At 48.6% G+C, this 22,182-nt stretch overlaps 1 protein-coding gene across 1 annotated transcript in view; it reads left to right on the forward strand.

The window, feature by feature from the left end:
- Nucleotides 1-22,182, forward strand: part of SUCLG1 (succinate-CoA ligase GDP/ADP-forming subunit alpha) — an 85,176-nt gene that overhangs the window by 43,913 nt on the left and 19,081 nt on the right. The window contains exons 6-7 of the mRNA XM_063925309.1: nucleotides 2,795-2,878; nucleotides 12,198-12,349. Coding sequence (XP_063781379.1) covers nucleotides 2,795-2,878; nucleotides 12,198-12,349 — 236 coding nt within the window. The remainder of the gene's footprint in view (nucleotides 1-2,794; nucleotides 2,879-12,197; nucleotides 12,350-22,182) is intronic.

Consider the following 22,182-nt stretch of genomic DNA (forward strand, 5'->3'; position numbering starts at 1 on the left):
TTCTCGGCTATTTGATTTTTGCCCTGTATGTCTGGCAAATGAAAGGTCCAATTGAAAGATTTTTATTTTCAAATGGGATCTAATCCCAATCAAAAATCTCTTCCAGACTTGAATGTGGTTAGATGCCGCAAAACTAGAACCTCGGCTTACCATCCACAGGGGAACGGACTGTGTGAGCGAGCTAATCAAACTATTATTGGAATGTTAAGAAGTCTGTCACTGGAAGATCGGGCCAAGTGGACGACCCTATTGCCTGAGCTCACTTGCCTGTATAATAATACTGAACACTGTTCCATGGGATGAAAAGCATTAACAATGTTGTGAATCTTTCATGTTGCACATGTACAGTATAATGCACTGGCTGATGTTACAGTGTTAAATTGCTGTCTCGTCTTATTATGTACTTTTTGCTCTGTAAGATGATAATTAGGTGTTGGTGTAGTATTTTTTCCCCTGTTCATAGTGATCTGAAAGTAAAGCGTGCAGGCGGAGGGTGTATTAGTATTCCACACATCCCTGTGCTTGGGATAGTGCCCATAAACTGGAAATTGAAAAATCAAATAGGAGTGCAATTACATTTTGCAGATATATTTTTTTGTGCGCCCATAAAGCGCACGTTTAATGGCACAGTCTCCGCACTTCCCTCAATATGGAGCCGAATAAAAATTGTATTGTAAAATGTGCAGGCAGAACAGTTATAGTGCCGGGTAACGAGGATTAGAAATAGTCAGAGGTAAAAATTAGATCCGCTCTATAGCAAATTCAGTATTTTTTACCAGTAAATGAACCTAAGTGACACTTGAGTCTTCGTGTCCTAATACCGTTCATCGTTATAAATATAGATAGATGTGTGTATGTATATGTATAGATCTTATTCTGTATCTGGTTTCCTCAGTAGCCTGATAGTAGTGCGCACCGTCCCAATTAAAACTGAATTCCAAATTTTCATACATGCTGGTTTGTGTAATTATAGCCACGTCAGTCTTAGGGGGGGTTCTAGATAATGGGACGGAGGCCACATAGTAAGAAATGGTCAACGTCCACCCATCTGATTCCCACTCCCATTTTGTAAAATTCCATAGTTGCCTTTTAGCAATCCATGGTGGGGTATTCATTTAAGTACCGTTTTTTAGACTGGTTGAAAAAACAGCACTAATTCGACACAGTGTATTCAATTGTGGGCATTTACGCTGTTTTTTTTTCATCCATTTTTGCCCATGTCGTTCCACTTTCTTTTTTCTTCAATCGGCATAGGCGAAAATTGCGCCAAAAACGGGCAAATTTACCAAAACACATGTATCAGTGGCAAATTCGCCAATACACGTGGTTTTCGCCAGTGCCGGATTTTTGGACCAGTCGGGGGAAAAACGTCACGGGCATTGAATAGGTCGAATGTAAAAAAAAAAAAAAAAAAAAAAAAACAGGCACTAGGTGCATTTGTTTCGACTTGTCGAGAAAACAGCACTAATTTAATACCTCCCATAATGCTTGCATGCTCCGCTCTTCCCTCTCTTCATCACTCAATAAAAGGGATACACTAAGTTTGGCGCAAATACAGTAAAAATATATTCACGAGCAGAGCCTTCTCCCCTCATGTGCTTTTCCTTCTCTCACTTAGGGGGGTACCCAATTACCTGCGGGTAATTGTATCGCCGTGGCTATCCTATTAGCCCTGATGTGGTGGGCTTCTTGCCCTGAGGCCGGCACTTATCGCAGATTATCTCGGGCACCTGAAGCATAGTCCGCGATAAGCAGCTACCAGAGCCGCTAAAACACATGGGATCAGGGACTTATCCCTGATCCCATGTGTTTTTGCGCAATCGCTGGCCGATGGAAATCTGTAATATTATACCGCGATAATGACCATCGGTCCTTAATCACGATATCTGGCCGTTTTCTCCCACTGAAAACAGATCAGAGATAATTGAATACCCCCTTAGACTAACCTCTGCTCCTTACAACAGCACCAAACCCCCGGCTTCTGCCTCGCTGTTGCTTATTTCAGTGTCTATTCTGATGATCCAGCAATGTTTATATACCATGTTCTTGTCCTACATTGTCATGTACTGTAAGTCGCTGTCTTCCTCGTTTTGCTCATATGTTTATGTACTTTGTTAGGCGCTGTGGAACCCTTGTGGCACCATATGAAGGATAATAGTAATAATTTCTGTTTGTGAAATGTAACTCTGCGTAGTTCTCTAATGTCACCACTAGATGGCAGCAACGTTTCTTCACTGAACACTATGTAATATAATTTTTTTTTTTTTTTAAATATCTCATAACTACCATGGGACCTTAACTGCACTTCAGCTCTATTTGCAGAAATACACTTATGTTGAATCTGTTATTGGACTGATCCTTTTTTTTTTTTTTCACCCATTCAGTTCCCTAATTAGCTGTAAAGCTTTGTGCTGAAAGTAGACGTGCACAGCAAATTACACAGCTAATTATGTAATGTTCGGGGAAAAAGCTGCATCCCACGCAGTTGGTGCTTTTCTCTTGTTGCGCAGCGCAGGTCGCTGTATTTTGATCTATGGGAGCTGTGTGCAGTACATTGGCTGAACTCCCCATGCCGTGTAGATTAGCTCTAATCACAGCCTGACGCCTGGAGTAAAACACATCAATATCTGTACGGCTGAAGAACGGTTGCCTGTAAGCTTTTGCCTTGTTGATTCCCTGAAACATGAGCGTGTCAGCGCAGTTCACAGGCTTCGTTGCCACAGTGCTGAAATAAACATGAACTTCCCGTTACCTTATGTTCTAAGAGGACTCTGTGCCGTTCTGTCACCCGCAGGTATCGTGTCAAGATCAGGAACGCTGACCTACGAAGCTGTGCATCAGACGACGCAGGTCGGGCTGGGACAGTCTCTGTGTATCGGTACGTATACGCAGCTTTGTGTTTTGTCCAGCCTGTAAAGTCTATGGTAACTGGTGGTGGTTTAGTTTCTGAGTAGGCGTATGTGTCCAGCGCGGTCTACACCTGGATCTACAAGGAGGAATCCTCAGCAGTTGCTGCCATCATTTTCTTCTCACTTTTGATAAAAAGAAAACGAAAAAAAATTACTTACGAAAAGTACGTTAAAATGGGTGTGATACAAAATACCGGTGGATGGGATGCTGCAGTCATAAGACCGACATCGGCATCCCAATGCTCAGAATCACGACAGGGGTTACGTAAGTATACTTACCCTGCCCCCTAACCCTCCCTTCCCCGCAGCCTAACCCTCCCTTCCCCGCAGCCTAACCCTCCCTTCCCCGCAGCCTAACCCTCTCTTCCCCGCAGCCTAACCCTCCTCAGTGGTGACTAAACCTAACCTCCCTCCTCACAGCTTAACTCTAACCCTCCCTTTCCTGCAGCCTAACCCTCCCTTTCCCGCAGCCTGACCCTCCTTATCCCGCAGCCTAACCCTGACCCTCCTTTTCCCGCAGCCTGACCCTCCCTTTCCCGCAGCCTGACCCTCCCTTTCCCGCAGCCTGACCCTCCCTTTCCCGCAGCCTGACCCTCCCTTTCCCGCAGCCTGACCCTCCCTTTCCCGCAGCCTGACCCTCCCTTTCCCGCAGCCTGACCCTCCCTTTCCCGCAGCCTGACCATCCCTTCCCCGCAGCCTAATCCTGACCCTCCCTTCCCCGCAGCCTGACCCTCCCTTCCCCGCAGCCTGACCATCCCTTCCCCGCAGCCTGACCCTCCCTTCCCCGCAGCCTGACCCTCCCTTCCCCGCAGCCTAATCCTAACCCTCCCTTCCCCGCAGCCTAATCCTAACCCTCCCTTCCCCGCAGCCTGACCCTCCCTTCCCCGCAGCCTAATCCTAACCCTCCCTTCCCCGCAGCCTAATCCTAACCCTCCCTTCCCCGCAGCCTGACCCTCCCTTCCCCGCAGCCTGACCCTCCCTTCCCCGCAGCCTGACCATCCCTTCCCCGCAGCCTGACCATCCCTTCCCCGCAGCCTAATCCTGACCCTCCCTTCCCCGCAGCCTAATCCTGACCCTCCCTTCCCCGCAGCCTGACCCTGACCCTCCCTTCCCCGCAGCCTGACCCTAACCCTCCCTTCCCCGCAGCCTGACCCTCCCTTCCCCTCAGCCTTATCCTAACCCTCCCTTTCCCGCAGCCTAATCCTAACCCTCCCTTTCCCGCACCATAACCCACCCCCTGGATAAAATCTAGGAGGCGCCGGCATACTTACGTTCGGGATGTCGGTGGTCGAGAATTTGGCATGAGTGTTTCAAGTGTTTTCGGAGTTCCGACGCCAGGATTTTAGCTGCGTGTCGGGATTCCTGCGCCGGTATTTAAAGCGCCGGCATCCTGACTGTATGCACTCTAAAATACATATATGGTAAATTGGCGGTGCTGTCCTTTTCTTACAGCTAGTTGTGTGATTACGCTCTAGAACAGGACCCAAAACAGTGACGCTTGCAACCTGATTTCTCTAACGTCCTAAGTGGATGCTGGGGACTCCGTAAGGACCATGGGGAATAGCGGCTCCGCAGGAGACTGGGCACATCTAAAGAAAGCTTTAGGACTATCTGGTGTGCACTGGCTCCTCCCCCTATGGCCCTCCTCCAAGCCTCAGTTAGATCTCTGTGCCCGAACGAGAAGGGTGCACACTAGGGGGCTCTCCTGAGCTTCTTAGTGAAAGTTTTAGATTAGGTTTTTTATTTTCAGTGAGACCTGCTGGCAACAGGCTCACTGCATCGAGGGACTAAGGGGAGAAGAAGCGAACTCACCTGCGTGCAGAGTGGATTGGGCTTCTTAGGCTACTGGACATTAGCTCCAGAGGGACGATCACAGGCCCAGCTTGGATGGGTCCCAGAGCCGCGCCGCCGGCCCCCTTACAGAGCCAGAAGGCAGAAGAGGTCCGGAAAATCGGCGGCAGAAGACGTCCTGTCTTCAACAAGGTAGCGCACAGCACTGCAGCTGTGCGCCATTGCTCTCAGCACACTTCACACTTCGGTCACTGAGGGTGCAGGGCGCTGGGGGGGGGCGCCCTGAGACGCAATAAAAACACCTTGGATGGCAAAAAAAATGCATCACATATAGCTCCTGGGCTATATGGATGCATTTAACCCCTGCCAGAATCCATAAAAAAGCAGGAGAAAAGTCCGCGGAAAAGGGGCGGAGCCTATCTCCTCAGCACACTGGCGCCATTTTCCCTCACAGCTCCGTTGGAGGGAAGCTCCCTGTCTCTCCCCTGCAGTCACTACACTACAGAAAGGGTTAAAAAAAGAGAGGGGGGCACTAATTAGGCGCAGTATTAACTATACAGCAGCTATAAGGGGAAAAACACTTATATAAGGTTATCCCTGTATATATATAGCGCTCTGGTGTGTGCTGGCAAACTCTCCCTCTGTCTCCCCAAAGGGCTAGTGGGGTCCTGTCCTCTATCAGAGCATTCCCTGTGTGTGTGCTGTATGTCGGTACTTTTGTGTCGACATGTATGAGGAGAAAAATGATGTGGAGACGGAGCAGATTGCCTGTAATAGTGATGTCACCCCCTAGGGGGTCGACACCTGAGTGGATGAACTGTTGGAAGGAATTACGTGACCGTGTCAGCTCTGTATAAAAGACAGTGGTTGACATGAGACAGCCGGCTACTCAGCTTGTGCCTGTCCAGACGTCTCATAGGCCGTCAGGGGCTCTAAAGCGCCCGTTACCTCAGATGGCAGATATAGACGCCGACACGGATACTGACTCCAGTGTCGACGGTGAAGAGACGAATGTGACTTCCAGTAGGGCCACACGTTACATGATTGAGGCAATGAAAAATGTTTTACACATTTCTGATAATACGAGTACCACCAAAAAAGGGGTATTATGTTCGGTGAGGAAAAACTACCTGTAGTTTTCCTGAATCTGAGAAATTAAATGAAGTGTGTGATGATGCGTGGGTTTCCCCCGATAACAACGGATAATTTCTAAAATGTTATTGGCATTATATCCTTTCCCGCCAGAGGTTAGGGTGCGTTGGGAAACACCCCCTAGGGGGGATAAAGCGCTCACACGCTTGTAAGGGCTCTACCTTCGCCTGAGATGGCCACCCTTAAGGATCCTGCTGATAGAAAGCAGGAGGGTATCCTAAAAGGTATTTACACACATACTGGTGTTATACTGCGACCAGCAATCGCCTCAGCCTGGATGTGCAGTGCTGGGTTGGCGTGGTCGGATTCCCTGACTGAAAATATTGATACCCTAGATAGGGACAGTATATTTTTGCCTATAGAGCATTTAAAAGATGCATTTTTATATATGCGTGATGCACAGCGGAATATTTGCCGACTGGCATCAAGTCTAAGCGCGTTGTCCATTTCTACCAGTAGAGGGTTATGGACACGTCAGTGGTCAGGTGATGCGTATTCCAAACGGCATTTGGAAGTATTGCTTTATTAAGGGAGGAGTTATTTGGGGTCGGTCTTTCAGACCTCGTGGCCACGGCAACAGCTGGGAATTCCACGTTTGTACCCCAGGTCGCCTCTCAACATGAGAAGACGCCGTATTATCAGGCGCAGTCTTTTCGTGGACAAGCGGGCAAAAGGTTCCTCATTTCTGCCCCGTGACAGAGGGAGAGGAAAAAGGCTGCAGAAATCAGCCAGTTCCCAGGAACAGAAACCCTCTCCCGCCTCTGCCAAGCCCTCAGTATACGCTGGGGCTTTACAAGCAGAATCAGGCACGGTGGGGGGCCCGTCTCAATGAATTTCAGCGCGCAGTGGGCTCACTCGCAAGTAGACCCCTGGATCCTTCAGGTGATATCTCAGGGGTACAAATTAGAATTCGAGACGTCTCCCCCTCGCCGTTTCCTAAAGTCGGCTTTACCGATGTCTCCTTCTGACAGGGAGACAGTTTTGGAAGCCATTCACAAGCTGTATTCCCAGCAGGTGATGATCAAGATACCCCTCCTGCAACAGGGAACGGGGTATTATTCCACACTGTTGTGGTACTGAAGCCGGACGGCTCGGTGAGACCGATTCTAAATCTAAAATCTTTGAACACTTACGTACAGAGGTTCAAATTCAAGATTGAGTCACTCAGAGCAGTGATTGCGAACCTGGAAGAAGGGGACTACATGATGTCTCGGGACATCAAGGATGCTTACCTTCATGTCAAAATTTACCCTTCTCACCAAGGGTACCTCAGGTTTATGGTACAGAACTGTCACTATCAGTTTCAGATGCTGCTGTATGGATGGTACACGGCACCCCGGGTCTTTACCAAGGTAATGGCCGAAATGATGATATTCCTTCGAAGGAAGTGAATTTTAGTTATCCCTTCCTTGGACAATTCCCTGATAAGGGTAAGATCCAGGGAACAGTTGGAGGTCGGTGTAGCACTATCTCAGGTAGTGTTGCGGCAGCACGATTGGATTCTCAATATTCCAAAATCGCACCTGGTTCCGACGACGTGTCTTCTGTGCCTAGGGATGATCCTGGACACAGTCCAGAAAAAGGTGTTTCTCCCGGAGGAGAAAGCCAGGGAGTTATCCGAGCTAGTCAGGAACCTCCTAAAACCGAGCCAAGTCTCAGTGCATAATTGCACAAGGGTTCTGGGTAAAATGGTGGCTTCCTACGAAGCAATCCCATTCGGCAGATTCCACGCAAGAACTTTCCAGTGGGACCTGCTGGACAAATGGTCTGGATCGCATCTTCAGATGCATCAGCGGATAACCCTGTCACCAAGGACAAGGGTGTCCCTCCTGTGGTGGTTGCAGAGTGCTCATCTTCTAGAGGGCCGCAGATTAGGCATTCAGGACTGGGTCCTGGTGACCACGGATGCCAGCCTGCGAGGCTGGGGAGCAGTCACACAGGGAAGGAATATCCAGGGCTTATGGTCAAGCCTGGAGACATCACTTCACATAAATATCCTGAAGCTAAGGGCCATTTACAATGCTCTAAGCTTAGCAAGACCTCTGCTTCAAGGTCAGCCGGTGTTGATCCAGTCGGACAACATCACGGCAGTCACCCACGTAAACAGTCAGGGTGGCACAAGAAGCAGGAGGGCAATGGCAGAAGCTGCAAGGATTCTTCGCTGGGCGGAAAATCATGTGATAGCACTGTCAGCAGTATTCATTCCGGGAGTGGACAACTGGGAAGCAGACTTCCTCAGCACGACCTCCACCCGGGAGAGTGGGGACTTCACCCAGAAGTCTTCCACGTGATTAAAAACTCGACAGGTATTGCGCCAGGTCCAGGGACCCTCAGGCAATAAGCTGTAGACGCTCTGGTAACACCGTGGGTGTACCAGTCAGGGTATGTGTTCCCTCCTCTGCCTCTCATACCCAAGGTACTGAGATTGATAAGATGGAGAGGAGTAAGCACTATATTCGTGGTTCCGGATTGGCCAAGAAGGACTTGGTAACCGGAACTTCAAGAGATGCTCACGGAGGATCCGTGGCCTCTACCTCTAAGAAGGGACCTGCTCCAGCAAGGACCCTGTCTGTTCCAAGACTTACCGCGGCTGCGTTTGACGGCATGGTGGTTGAACGCCGGATCCTGAAGGAAAAAAGGCATTCCGGATGAAGTCATCCCTATCCTGATCAAAGCCAGGAAGGATGTAACCGCAAAAACATTATCACCGCAATTGGCGTAAATATGTTGCGTGGTGCGAGGCCAGTAAGGCCCGACGGAGGAAATTCAACTGGGTCGATTCCTACATTTCCTGCAAACAGGAGTGTCTATGGGCCTGAAATTGGGGTCCATTAAGGTTCAAATTTCGGCCCTGTCAATTTTCTTCCAAAAAGAACTAGCTTCAGTTCCTGAAGTTCAGACGTTGTAAAAGGGGTACTGCATATACAGCCTCCTTTTGTGCCTCCAGTGGCACTTTGGGATCTCAATGTAGTTTTGGGTTCCAAAAGTCACATTGGTTTGAACCACTTAAATCTGTGGAGTTAAAATATCTCACATGGAAAGTGGTCATGCTGTTGGCCCTGGCCTGGGCCAGGCGCGTGTCAGAATTGGCGGCTTTATCCTGAAAAAGCCCTTATCTGATTTTCCATTCGGACAGGGCGGAATTGAGGACTCGTCCTCAGTTTCTCCCCAAGGTGGTTTCAGCGTCTCACCTGAACCAACCTATTGGTGGTGCCTGCGGCTACTAGGGACTTGGAGGCCTCCAAGTTGCTAGACGTTGTCAGTGCCCTGAAAATATATGTTTCCAGGACGGCTGGAGTCAGGAAATCTGACTCGCTGTTTATCCTGTGTGCACCCAACAAGCTGGGTGCTCCTGCTTCTAAGCAGACTATTGCTCGTTGGATTTGTAGTACAATTCAGCTTGCACATTCTGTGGCAGGCCTGCCACAGCCAAAAATCTGTAAATGCCCACTCCACAAGGAAGGTGGGCTCATCTTGGGCGGCTGCCCGAGGGGTCTCGGCTTTACAACTTTGCCAAGCAGCTACTTGGTCAGGAGCAAATACGTTTGTAAAATTCTACAAAATTGATATCCTGGCTGAGGAGGACCTGGAGTTCTCTCATTTGGTGCTGCAGAGTCATCCGCACTCTCCCGCCCGTTTGGGAGCTTTGGTATAATCCCCATGGTCCTTACGGAGTCCCCAGCATCCACTTAGGACGTTAGAGAAAATAAGAATTTACTTACCGATAATTCTATTTCTCATAGTCCGTAGTGGATGCTGGGCGCCCATCCCAAGTGCGGATTGTCTGCAATACTTGTACATAGTTATTGTTACAAAAATCGGGTTATTATTGTTGTGAGCCATCTTTCAGAGGCTCCTCTGTTATCATGCTGTTAACTGGGTTCAGATCACAGGTTATACGGTGTGATTGGTGTGGCTGGTATGAGTCTTACCCGGGATTCAAAATCCTTCCTTATTGTGTACGCTCGTCCGGGCACAGTATCCTAACTGAGGCTTGGAGGAGGGTCATAGGGGGAGGAGCCAGTGCACACCAGATAGTCCTAAAGCTTTCTTTAGATGTGCCCAGTCTCATGCGGAGCCGCTATTCCCCATGGTCCTTACGGAGTCCCCAGCATCCACTACGGACTATGAGAAATAGAATTATCGGTAAGTAAATTCTTTATTTTCCCTGCCACAAGCGAACATACTAGGGCTAAATTAGTCTTAAGACACTTAACATATCTCTATGTGCGGACCCATCGTTAGCAATCATTTATTTAGACTAGGAGTCTGCCGGCCAGTTAAGACTGGCTTACCGTATGTCCTGCCCCAGGATGCTGCAAAATGCAGGAGAAGGCCTGCTACCCATAGCATACGTATATGCCTAAGGGGATGGACATACTGTACTTCATATTGTTTTTTGAGGATTTATTATATTCACTATGCGCGCAGTCCACCGATTGGCTGCCACCATTGCATGTTGGTAGTTTGCTGTGGTTTACAATGGGAGTGAGACCCACTAATCCTTATTGGACATTGCCACGCGGTCAAAGGTTAAGTAGCTGCGGCTCGCAAACTTACAATCTTTAAGGCAGTGGTAAAGTTTCAGAGGTGATGCCGAGTGTGGGAGGTTGTGCAGTGGGTCCAACCAGGGAGCATGACATGTACAATGAATAGAGCTGGGAAATATTATGAGACAAGTGATGACATGTTAGTGTCGTTTCGTTAATGACTTCGTAGGTTAGTATAGAAAGGGCTGTCTTATATTTGTTTCCGTTATATGTAAGAAATGTACCTGAGGATCTGTCAGAAATACATGCAGTGATGGGGGAGAGCAGGGGTCCTGGGAACGAACCTTGCGTATGCTCTCTGATAGAGGAGTGAAATAACCATTTAAGGGTCGGTGTGATAAGTAGGATGTGATGTCCTGATGTGATTGCAGCATCGCCTGGAAATTCAGTGGTTGCATGCAGCAGAGATTGAGAAGAATTAGAGGCAAGAAGTGTCCCATAGCCTTATCAGTGACTGAGGACCTTCGTTGCTGGCGGGTGTTGGGAAGGACAGCCTGATCTAAGGAGGGTCCTGTAGGTTGTGTGTGGAAGGGAATGTAGGCCAGCCTTGTATGAAGCTTGGAGGGATGTGATTCCTTTGAGAATCTTAGTTATTGCAATGCTTGACCTAATGAGTGATGGATACCAGTGGCGAGGCAAAGACTACAGATGTTATGTAGGATAGGGATGAGCACAGGGTGGAGGGTACAAATGATTTATGATGGGAACGGATTGAGATGACCGGTTAGAGACTGGCAGGAGCAGAGGGTAGACACTTCTTCATTTGTGGAGTCAGAGTAACAGAAAGACCCAGAGGCTGCAAGAAAGGAAGTGAGCGGGTTGTTACACGTAGACGAGGATACCACTTCATATCGGGTCTTGCCAGTCTTGTCTTTGATGTATGAAGTAGGTGGGGTTAAGAAGATGTTAGGTGTGCTGCTGTAGGAGCCTGATGAAGGAAGGAGTGTCCTGCATTGCTGGCTACTTGGCTTCACGTTATACCGAAGCGTGCCGTCCTTTCTGTGGCCTGTATCAGTCGTCAGACGCTCAAGTCACTGGAATGTAGTGACCTCAATGGGACACTGTCCTTGACTTTTGAAGCGTATGACATTGGCATGAAACAGAAAGCAAAGTTGACCCGCCCTGATAAGCTTACAATCTCTAAGAAGCGTTAAGATGTATTGGGGGGCATCTGATACATAAAGATGCCTGATGACTTTGTGCCTGGACAATGTTACTAGTCCCTAGTGCATTGATTAAATACATTCTTATGGGATATTGGTCCACAAAGGGGTTTTCTCCGTTGCTTCACTTTGCGCCATTCCCGTTACATCTCAGTTGGTGACTCTTCTTTGTGTCCTTAATTAAACCTGAATTATACGACTCTGCTATTCTCATAATTCTTCCGTCGAGTTTAGTCTTCAGCCAGTTTTACCTGCTAGTCTGTTTCTAATTACAAAGAAAGCATTTCCTATAATAAGATTACTCCTGCCTGTATAGCGCTGATCACATTGCCAGTAATAACCAGGGGATGCCAGGAATGATCTTATTTCTTACTACTTAGGAGAAGTATGGAAATACATTTCTGGAAACACAAGATTAACCAGACACATTTGTCCGTTGTTAATGTGTCGATAGATTTTGCATAATTAGATTTATTTTTTACAAGCTTTTGGGTTCTTTGTCTTGTTACAAAGCTGGTTCCTGTTTAATGGTATCTGGCTTTGACAAATTCTAGGATACATCATAAAATGTCTATGATTTAAATGGCAGCATCACCAACCGTACTCTTTCCCTCCCCCCTACTGGTTTGAAGGTATTGGTGGCGACCCATTCAACGGAACAAACTTTATCGACTGCCTAGACGTCTTCTTGAACGACCCCAAGACAGAAGGCATCATACTGATCGGCGAGATTGGCGGCAGCGCAGAGGAAAATGCAGCCAACTTCCTGAAAGAGAACAATTCTGTAAGTATCTACGTTTATTCTAGATCAGTGGTTCTCAAACTCGGTCCTCAGGACCCCACACAGTGCATGTTTTGCAGGTAACCCAGCAAGTGCACAGGTGTTTTAATTACTCACTGACATATTTTAAAAGGTCCACAAGTGGAGTAATTATGTCACTTGTGATTCTGTGAGGAGACCTGCAAAACATGCACCGTGTGGGGTCCTGAGGACCGAGTTTGAGAACCTGTGCTCTAGATTAATGCTCATCAGGTCTTCATTCTGTAGTTTTTTAGTTTGTTAGGAGCTAGCGACATCATTGAGGCACTTTATGCCCCACATCTCCGCTCAGTGGTGTCAGGTTGCTTTGTGTTGTGAATATGGGTGGTCATTCTGAGTTCTTCGCTCGCTAGCAGTTTTTAGCAGCCGTGCAAACGCTATGCCGCCTCCCATTGGGAGTGTATTTTAGCTTAGCAGAAGTGCGAACGAAAGGATCGCAGTGCGGCGGCATCATTTTTTTGTGCGGTTTTAGAGCAGGTCAATATCTACTCAGCGCTTGCAATGACTTCAGACTGTTAAGTTCCTGTTTTAACGTCATGAACACGCCCTGCGTTCGCCCAGCCACGCCTGCGTCTTTCTTGGCACGCCTGCGTTTTTTCGAACACTCCCTGAAAACGGTCCGTTGACACCCAGAAATGCCCTCTTCTTGTCAATCACTCTGCGGCCAGCAGTGCGACTGAAAAGCTTCGCTAGAACTTGTGTGAAACTACATAGTTCGTTGTTAAATTACTTTGCGCGTGTGCATTGCGCCGCATGCGCAGAAGTGCAGTTTTTTTTGCCTCATCGCTGCACAGCGAGCGAAAGCAGCTAGCGATCAACTCGGAATGACCACCATAGTCTCAGCCTACAAGATGGCAGCCTCTACTCCATAGACAAGTGTTGCTGGTAAATAGTTGTCAGTGGTCAGAAAAGTTTTTTATGTTTTTGCATTTTGTAACCGTAGAATATTTAACTTTCTGCATTTTATTTTCTGATGACTGCACCTGTTGCAGAAAGCATGAATGGTTTTATGTTTCATCATTCAGATCTATGAGGCTGTCATGAGTCACTCACAGGCTCTAAAATCTTAATTTTAAAGTGATGACGTGTTCAGGTTCAGTAATATCCTTCTAGTATACACAGTGGATAAAGAGCCCGGAAGTCATGGAGTCCTTAAACACTGCTTAAACAGGTATAGCTGGTGGTGAATGGCAAATTTCTCATCCGTAAATCCTACGCCAGGGATTGCTTCTCCCATTTCTGTAACTGTTCATGATTTAGCCTGCTGTACAAGCTTCTCTGCCTCGTCACTGTCAGACAGAAAAGTGTGTACTGAAGCCGCAGGCAGTGCCATTGGTGATCCGCAGTAATAAGTAGTGGTAGCTAGCAGTAGTGCCTAGAGAGCACAATAATGCAGAGTCTATGCAGACATTTAGGGTAATAAATTGCACGGGTCATATTTCTTCTTCAGGGTCTACGGTCTCCACAGGGTTAACCTTGGGTATGGCTGGTGGAGACAAGGACTGGCACCGAACAGCTTAAGCTTGTCGGCTTCCCAAGATGCACTGGGCTCCTCTCCCCTCATACCCCACCCCCATGCTCAGGCACTTCAGTTTTTTTGGTGCCAGCAGGAGCTGGTCACCTCTGAACAGGGGCTGCAGCAATGCAGCCCAAGCTTTTCTTTTTTTTTTCCCCCTTTTCTTTTTGCTCTAAACTCCTCCAGGCTGTGACACCACGAGTGGTTCTGCGATTTCGGTGGGACCCCCTGCCATACTTCTACTAGCAGGAGGCACAGGAGACACTGCGGATGCACTAGACCAAAAGGGCATAAATATATACTGGCACTGGGGACCCTTTACATGCCAGGGGTACCGGTGGTTGAAGTCGGCACAGGGAAGGTTAGGGCTTCCACAGCGGCCCCTCTCCCAACCCTAGGGCGCCATTCCACCGCAGTCTTCCTGCCCTGGGCTGCTGCTCCCTCATCCTCCTTCACAGAGACACTGGGAAGTCTTAGCTGAAAGCTCTGCAGGTATCCAGGAGTGTTGGGCTGAGTCTCCCTGTATACCCCTCCTCCCCACTTTTGTATACAGCACTGCATCCTATCAGCCTTCACCACAGTGACCCTTTAATACTGGCGTGTTTTGGGTTTACTCTGCCACACATTACATTGTATTTGTGAAGGCTCTTTGTCACATACTGTTCCAGTTACCCTCTGCACATTACCATATTGTGTGTGTACACTTTTATAACAGTCATTCTAACAAAAGCATAGCTAAGCAGACTGGGGAACCTACTCTGGTAGCATGTAGTACCTGTAACATGGAGGTTTTACCTTAGGCGTTATCACAGGATGGTTAGTGCACAGCTTGCCTCGTGCCTCTGAGCACCTCAGCCCCCCTGAACCAGCCCCTCTGTTTAAGGATCCTCTGCACAAGCTGCAGAAGGTAGTGTTAGCAGAGGTTCCACACTCGGATCACTTCTTGGAAGCTAGGAATGAGGCATGAAAAACTGAGAAGTTTACGGTACCTAAAAGGCTTAGCTCCCTTTACCCGATACTGATTGTGAAAAATAGAAAAGTCCACCTCCGGTAGATGCTCATGTGATACATTTAATATAAGTTCCATCCTCCCTGTCCCGACTGTGTCCTCTCTCAAAGAACTGCCGGATAGACAACTGGATGTGTATCTTTAAATCTTTGTACTCCGTTTACAGGAGTCACAGCCAGACCGATTACGGCTACAGCCTGGGTAGCTAAAGCCATTGAAACTTGGGCTGACAACCTTGAACACAGTTTCACATATGAGCCTACCACAGAACAGTCGTCTCTTATTGCCAATGTCAGGGATGCGGCCTATTACATTGGTGAGGCTGCTTTGGATTCTGTTCTGTTATCATCCAAAGCTTCCACGGTTTCCATTGCAGCACGCCGCATAGTGTGGCTCCGTTCATGGAAAGCAAATTTGGATGCCAAGAAGGCCCTGGAAGCTCTGCCGTACACGGGCAATTTCCTGTTTGGACTGGAGCTGGGCAAGATTTTCGAGAAACTGGCAACCTCCAAGACAGCTTGCCTACCTTCGGCTTCCTCAGTGTGGCCTAGAACTTCAGGGTCAGATCTTTCTACAAATATCTCAAACATTCAAGGCCTCCAAATCCAAGCGGCCCTGGCCAACTAGACGTCCACCTACCAAGACAGATGATAAACTCTCAGCCTGGCGGTTCGGGCCTCCCCCTTGGTGTCAAATCATCACAGATGTCTGGGTCCAAGTAGCGGTCTTTCACGGGTACGCTTTCTTCTTCCTGAGGTGTCCCCGCAGACAGTACTTTCCTACCACTCCATCGACGAACCCTGGCAAAGCACAGGCACTGAGTGAAGTCATTCTTTCTTTGCTGCTGTCGGGTTTTATTATCCCTGTCCCCCGGTCTGAACAGGGCCAGGGATTCTATTCTACGCTTTTTGGTTTAGAAACCAAATTGGTCATTCCACCCAATTCTAAATCTGAAGTTGATCAACAAATACCTCAAGGTACCCAAATTCCGTATGGAGACTCTACAGTCCATTGTCCTAGCTATGCAACTGGGGATTATATGGTCTCCCTGGATGTACAGGATGCTTACCTACATGTACCTATAGCACCCTGTCATCAAACAGTAGCTCCACTTGCTATCCTATGTTAGCATTTCCAATTCCAGTCCATACCCTTCGGCCTGTCAACAGCTCCCAGGGTGTTCACCAAGCTCATGGTGGTGATGGCGGCTCACCTCCAGCGACAGGAAATTCGATTACTCCCTTATCTAAATGACCTCCTCCTTCTGACACAATCCTGGAGATACTGTACTGTCAACTACAGATGACAATGTCATTCTAGGCAGAATCATGGATGGCTGATCTATTGGGCCAAATCCTGGCTCATCCCGTCTCAGAGGATGCCCCACCTAGGTTCACTGCTGGATGCTCACGTACAATGCATCTTCCTTCCTCAGGACAAGGCGGCAGTAGTACAGTTATGTATCCGCAATCTACTTCACCAGCAACAGGTCTTGATCCATTCGGCAATGCAGACCCTAGGTTCCATGGTATCCACCTTCGACATGGTGGAATACACCTGATACTCTTCAAATGGAATGGTCTACCACAACAGATCAAATCTCAAACATTGATACTGCCGTGGGATGTTCGGGTGTTCATCTCATGGTGGCTTTACACATCCAACCTGGGCAAGAGACGACCATTCTGAATTCTTCACCGTTAGCTTCTCACCTCAGACGCCAGTCTCCAGGGGTGGGTACCGGTCACGGGCAGTCACTCATTTCAGGTGCACTGGTCAATGACTGAAAGGATCTCCCAATCAACGTCCTGGAACTTCGGGCAGTGTACCGTGACCTTCATATGGCTCATGACCTTCTACAAGGTTCTCCAGTACATATTTAGTCAGACAACACCAGGGCAGTGGCTTGTATAAATTGACAGGAATGACTTCATCTTCCGGCTGTATCTGCAACATTAATTCCGGGAGTGGGAAGCAGACTTTCTCAGTCGATAGGATGTTCACACCAGAGAGTTGTATCTCCATCCACACATCTTTTAGTGTCTGGTACACAAATGGAGTATTCCAGACGTGGATCTTATGGCCTCCAGACACAACCGCAAAGTCCCTGTGTATGGGGCCAGAACACAAAAATCCGGACGCAAGCTTCGTGGACGCACTCACAGCCCCATGGACCTTTCGTATGGCCTAGTTCTGCCCTCCAGTGTTTCTCGTAATTTGAAAGTTCAAGGAGGACTGTGGCATGCTCATCCTTGTGGCTTCGGCATGACCCAGACGCCACTGGTTCATGGATCTTCAATGTCTCTCCATAGACTAGCCCTTCCCTCTGCTTCCCCGTCTGGACCTGCTCTCTCAGGGGCCCTGCCTACATCCGGACCTTCCTCGCTTGTTTTTGATGGCGTGGCTTTTGAGACATCCCTCCTAATGGACAAAGCTTTTTCCAGGGTGGTGGTTCAAACTATGGGCCTGATTCAGACCTGATCGCTGCTGTGCGTTTTTGCACAGCGGGCGATTATCGATAGACTGCGTATGCACCGCAGTGCACATGCACATCACCAAACAGTCATCGCCAAACAGCGACAAGCTGGTGTGAAAATTTCAATCGCACCGCCATTCGCATGCTGATTGACAGGGAGAGGCCGTCTGTGGGTGGTAACTGACCGATTTCTGGGAGTGTGAGGAAAAACGCAGGCGTGCCCAAGCGTTTTCAGGGAGGGTATGTGATGTCAGCTCCGGACCCGATCAGCCTGTTCTCATCGCACTGTAGGAGTAAGTCCTGAGCTGCACACAGACTGCATACAGTGGTAAAAACATTCGATGGTAAGTGAGGTGCGAATGGATTTGCAGCTGTCCGCTGGCTGATTTATTGTAGCACAGTGTACACATGCAATTGCACACTTGCACGGGCGAATTTACACTCCCCTTGGGCGGCGAATATTTGAATGCAGGACAGCAAAATTAGCAGCCCAGCGATCAGGTCTGAATTAGGCCCTATGCTTCGGGCTTGGAAACCAGCCTCAGCACGTATATTTCTCTAACGTCCTAAGTGGATGCTGGGACTCCGTAAGGACCATGGGGAATAGCGGCTCCGCAGGAGACAGGGCACAAAATAAAAGCTTGAGATATCAGGTGGTGTGCACTGGCTCCTCCCCCTATGACCCTCCTCCAAGCCAGTTAGATTTTTGTGCCCGGCCAAGAAGGGTGCAAACTAGGTAGCTCTCCAGAGCTGCTTAGAATAAAAGTTTAGTTAGGTTTTTTTATTTTCAGTGAGTCCTGCTGGCAACAGGCTCACTGCATCGTGGGACTAAGGGGAGAAGAAGCGAACTCACCTGAGTGCAGAGTGGATTGGGCTTCTTAGGCTACTGGACGTTAGCTCCAGAGGGACGATCACAGGTTCAGCCTGGATGGGTCACCGGAGCCGCGCCGCCGTCCCCCTTACAGAGCCAGAAGAGACGAAGGTCCGGTGAAAGCGGCGGCAGAAGACATCCTGTCTTCAAGACTAAGGTAGCGCACAGCACCGCAGCTGTGCGCCATTGCTCTCAGCACACTTCACACTCCGGTCACTGAGGGTGCAGGGCGCTGGGGGGGAGCGCCCTGAGACGCAATATAACACACATATACCTTAGCTGGCAAAAGGAATACATCACATATAGCTCCAGGGCTATATGGATGTATTTTTTCCCCTGCCATTTTACACAAAAAAGCGGGAGTTAAGGACGTCGTGAAGGGGCGGGGCCTATCTCCTCAGCACACTGGCGCCATTATTCCCTCACAGCTCCGCTGGAAGGACGGCTCCCTGATTCTCCCCTGCAGTACTGCATCTGATTCAGGGTAAAAAAGAGAAGGGGGGGGCATTTTGGCAGCAAATAACTAGATTAACAGCAGCTATAAGGGATTAACACTTATATAAGGTTATCCCTGTATATATATAGCGCTGGGTGTGTGCTGGCAGACTCTCCCTCTGTCTCTCCAAAGGGCTAAGTAGGGTCCTGTCCTCTATCAGAGCATTCCCGGTGTGTGTGCTGTGTGTCGGTACGCGTGTGTCGACATGTATGAGGAGGAAAATGAGGTGGAGGCGGAGCAGTTGCCTGTGTTAGTGATGTCACCCCCTAGGGAGTCGACACCTGACTGGATGATTGTGTTTAAGCAATTAAGTGATAATGTCAGCAATTTACAAAAAACTGTTGACGACATGAGAAAGCCGGCAAATCAATTAGTGCCTGTTCAGGCGTCTCAGACACCCTCAGGGGCCCTAAAACGGCCGCTACCTCAGTGGGTCGACACGGATCCAGATACAGATACTGAATCTAGTGTCGACGGTGACGAGACAAACGTAATGTCCAGTAGGGCCACACGTTACATGATCACGGCAATGAAAGAGGCATTGAACCTTTCTGACACTACAAATACCTCAAAGGCGGGTATTATGTGGGGTGTGAAAAAACTGCCAATAGTTTTTCCTGAGTCTGAGGAAATAAATGAGGTGTGTGATAAAGCGTGGGTTTCCCCCGATAAAAAACAGCTAATTTCTAATAAGTTATTAGCACTATACCCTTTCCCGCCAGAGGTTAGGGCACGGTGGGAAACACCCCCTAGGGTAGATAAGGCGCTTACACGTTTATCTAAACAAGTAGCGTTACCGTCCCCTGATACGGCCACCCTCAAAGAACCAGCTGATAGGAGGCTGGAAAATATCCTGAAAAGTATATACACACATACTGGTGTTATACTGCGACCAGCAATCGCATCAGCCTGGATGTGCAGTGCTGGAGTCGCATGGGCGGATTCCCTGACTGAGAATATTGATACCCTGGATAGGGACAATATTCTGTTAACTATAGAACATTTAAAGGATGCATTGCTATATATGCGTGATGCGCAGAGGGATATTTGTACCCTGGCATCAAGAGTAAGCGCAATGTCCATCTCTGCCAGAAGAGCATTATGGACCAGACAGTGGTCAGGGGACGCAGATTCCAAACGGCACATGGAAGTATTGCCGTATAAGGGGGAGGAGTTATTTGGGGCTGGTCTAACAGACCTGGTGGCCACGGCAACGGCTGGAAAATCCACCTTTTTACCCCAGGTTACTTCACATCAACAGAAAAAGACACAGTCTTTTCAAACTCAGTCCTTTCGTTCCCATAAGTACAAGCGAGCAAAAGGTCACTCTTTTCTGCCCAAGGGCAGAGGAAGAGGAAAAAGGCAGCACCATGCAGCCGCTTCCCAGGAGCAGAAGCCCTCCCCTGCTTCTGCCAAGTCTTCAGCATGACGCTGGGGCTTTACAAGCAGACTCAGACAAAACCAAAGTCTCCCTCCGACAGGGAGGCAGTTCTGGAAGCCATTCACAAGCTGTACTCCCAGCAGGTGATAATCAAGGTACCCCTCTTACAACAGGGGAAGGGGTATTATTCCACACTATTTGTGGTACCGAAGCCGGACGGCTCGGTGAGACCAATATTAAATCTAAAATCTTTGAACACTTACATAAAAAGGTTCAAATTCAAGATGGAGTCACTCAGAGCGGTGATAGCGAACCTGGAAGAGGGGGACTATATGGTGTCGCTGGACATCAAGGATGCGTATCTCCACGTCCCAATATATCCTTCTCACCAAGGGTACCTCAGGTTTGTAGTACAAAACTGTCATTATCAGTTTCAGACGCTGCCGTTTGGATTGTCCACGGCGCCTCGGGTCTTTACCAAGGTAATGGCCGAAATGATGATTCTTCTACGAAGAAAAGGCATCTTAATTATCCCTTACTTGGACGATCTCCTGATAAGGGCAAGAACCAAGGAACAGTTAGAAGTCGGAGTGGCACTATCTCAGGTAGTGCTAAGTCAGCACGGATGGTTTCTAAATATTCCAAAATCGCAGCTGATTCCAACGACACGTCTACTGTTCTTAGGAATGATTCTGGACACTGTCCAGAAGAAGGTGTTTCTCCCGGAGGAGAAGGCCAGGGAGTTATCCGAGCTAGTCAGGAACCTCCTAAAACCAGGACAGGTCTCAGTGCATCAGTGCACAAGGGTCCTGGGAAAAATGGTGGCTTCTTACGAAGCGATTCCATTCGGAAGTTTCCATGCAAGAACTTTTCAGTGGGATCTACTGGGAAAATGGTCCGGATCGCATCTTCAGATGCATCAACGGATAACCCTGTCGCCAAGGACAAGGGTGTCTCTCCTGTGGTGGCTTCAGAGGGCTCATCTACTAGAGGGCCGCAGATTTGGCATTCAGGATTGGATCCTGGTAACCACGGATGCCAGCCTGAGAGGCTGGGGAGCAGTCACACAGGGAAGGAATTTCCAGGGCTTGTGGTCAAGCATGGAAACATCTCTTCATATAAACATTCTAGAACTAAGGGCCATTTACAATGCCTTAATTCAAGCAAAACCTCTGCTTCAGGGTCAGGCGGTGTTGATCCAGTCGGACAACATCACGTCAGTCGCCCACATAAACAGACAGGGCGGCACGAGAAGCAGGAGGGCAATGGCAGAAACTGCAAGGATTCTTCGCTGGGCGGAAAATCATGTGATAGCACTGTCAGCAGTGTTCATTCCGGGAGTGGACAACTGGGAAGCAGACTTCCTCAGCAGACACGACCTTCACCCGGGAGAGTGGGGACTTCACCCAGAAGTCTTCCACCAAATTGTAAACCGTTGGGAAAGACCAAAGGTGGACATGATGGCGTCACGTCTAAACAAAAAACTGGACAGATATTGCGCCAGGTCAAGGGACCCTCAGGCAATAGCAGTGGACGCTCTGGTAACGCCGTGGGTGTACCAGTCAGTGTATGTATTCCCTCCTCTGCCCCTCATACCGAAAGTATTGAGAATCATAAGAAGGAGAGGAGTAAGAACTATACTCGTGGTTCCGGATTGGCCAAGAAGGTCTTGGTACCCGGAACTTCAAGAGATGCTCACGGACGAACCGTGGCCTCTACCTCTAAGACAGGACCTGCTACTGCAGGGGCCTTGTCTGTTCCAAGACTTACCGCGGCTGCGTTTGACGGCATGGCGGTTGAACGCCGGATCCTGAAGGACAAGGGCATTCCAGAAGAAGTCATCCCTACTCTGGTAAAAGCCAGAAAGGAAGTAACCGCAAAACATTATCACCGCATTTGGCGTAAATATGTTGCGTGGTGTGAGGCCAAGAAGGCCCCTACACAGGAATTTCAACTGGGTCGTTTCTTGCATTTCCTGCAAACAGGACTGTCTATGGGCCTAAAATTAGGGTCCATTAAGGTTCAAATTTCGGCCCTGTCGATATTCT

This window comes from Pseudophryne corroboree, chromosome 1, assembly GCF_028390025.1.
Source record: "Pseudophryne corroboree isolate aPseCor3 chromosome 1, aPseCor3.hap2, whole genome shotgun sequence".
NCBI classification, from domain to species: Eukaryota; Metazoa; Chordata; class Amphibia; order Anura; family Myobatrachidae; genus Pseudophryne; species Pseudophryne corroboree.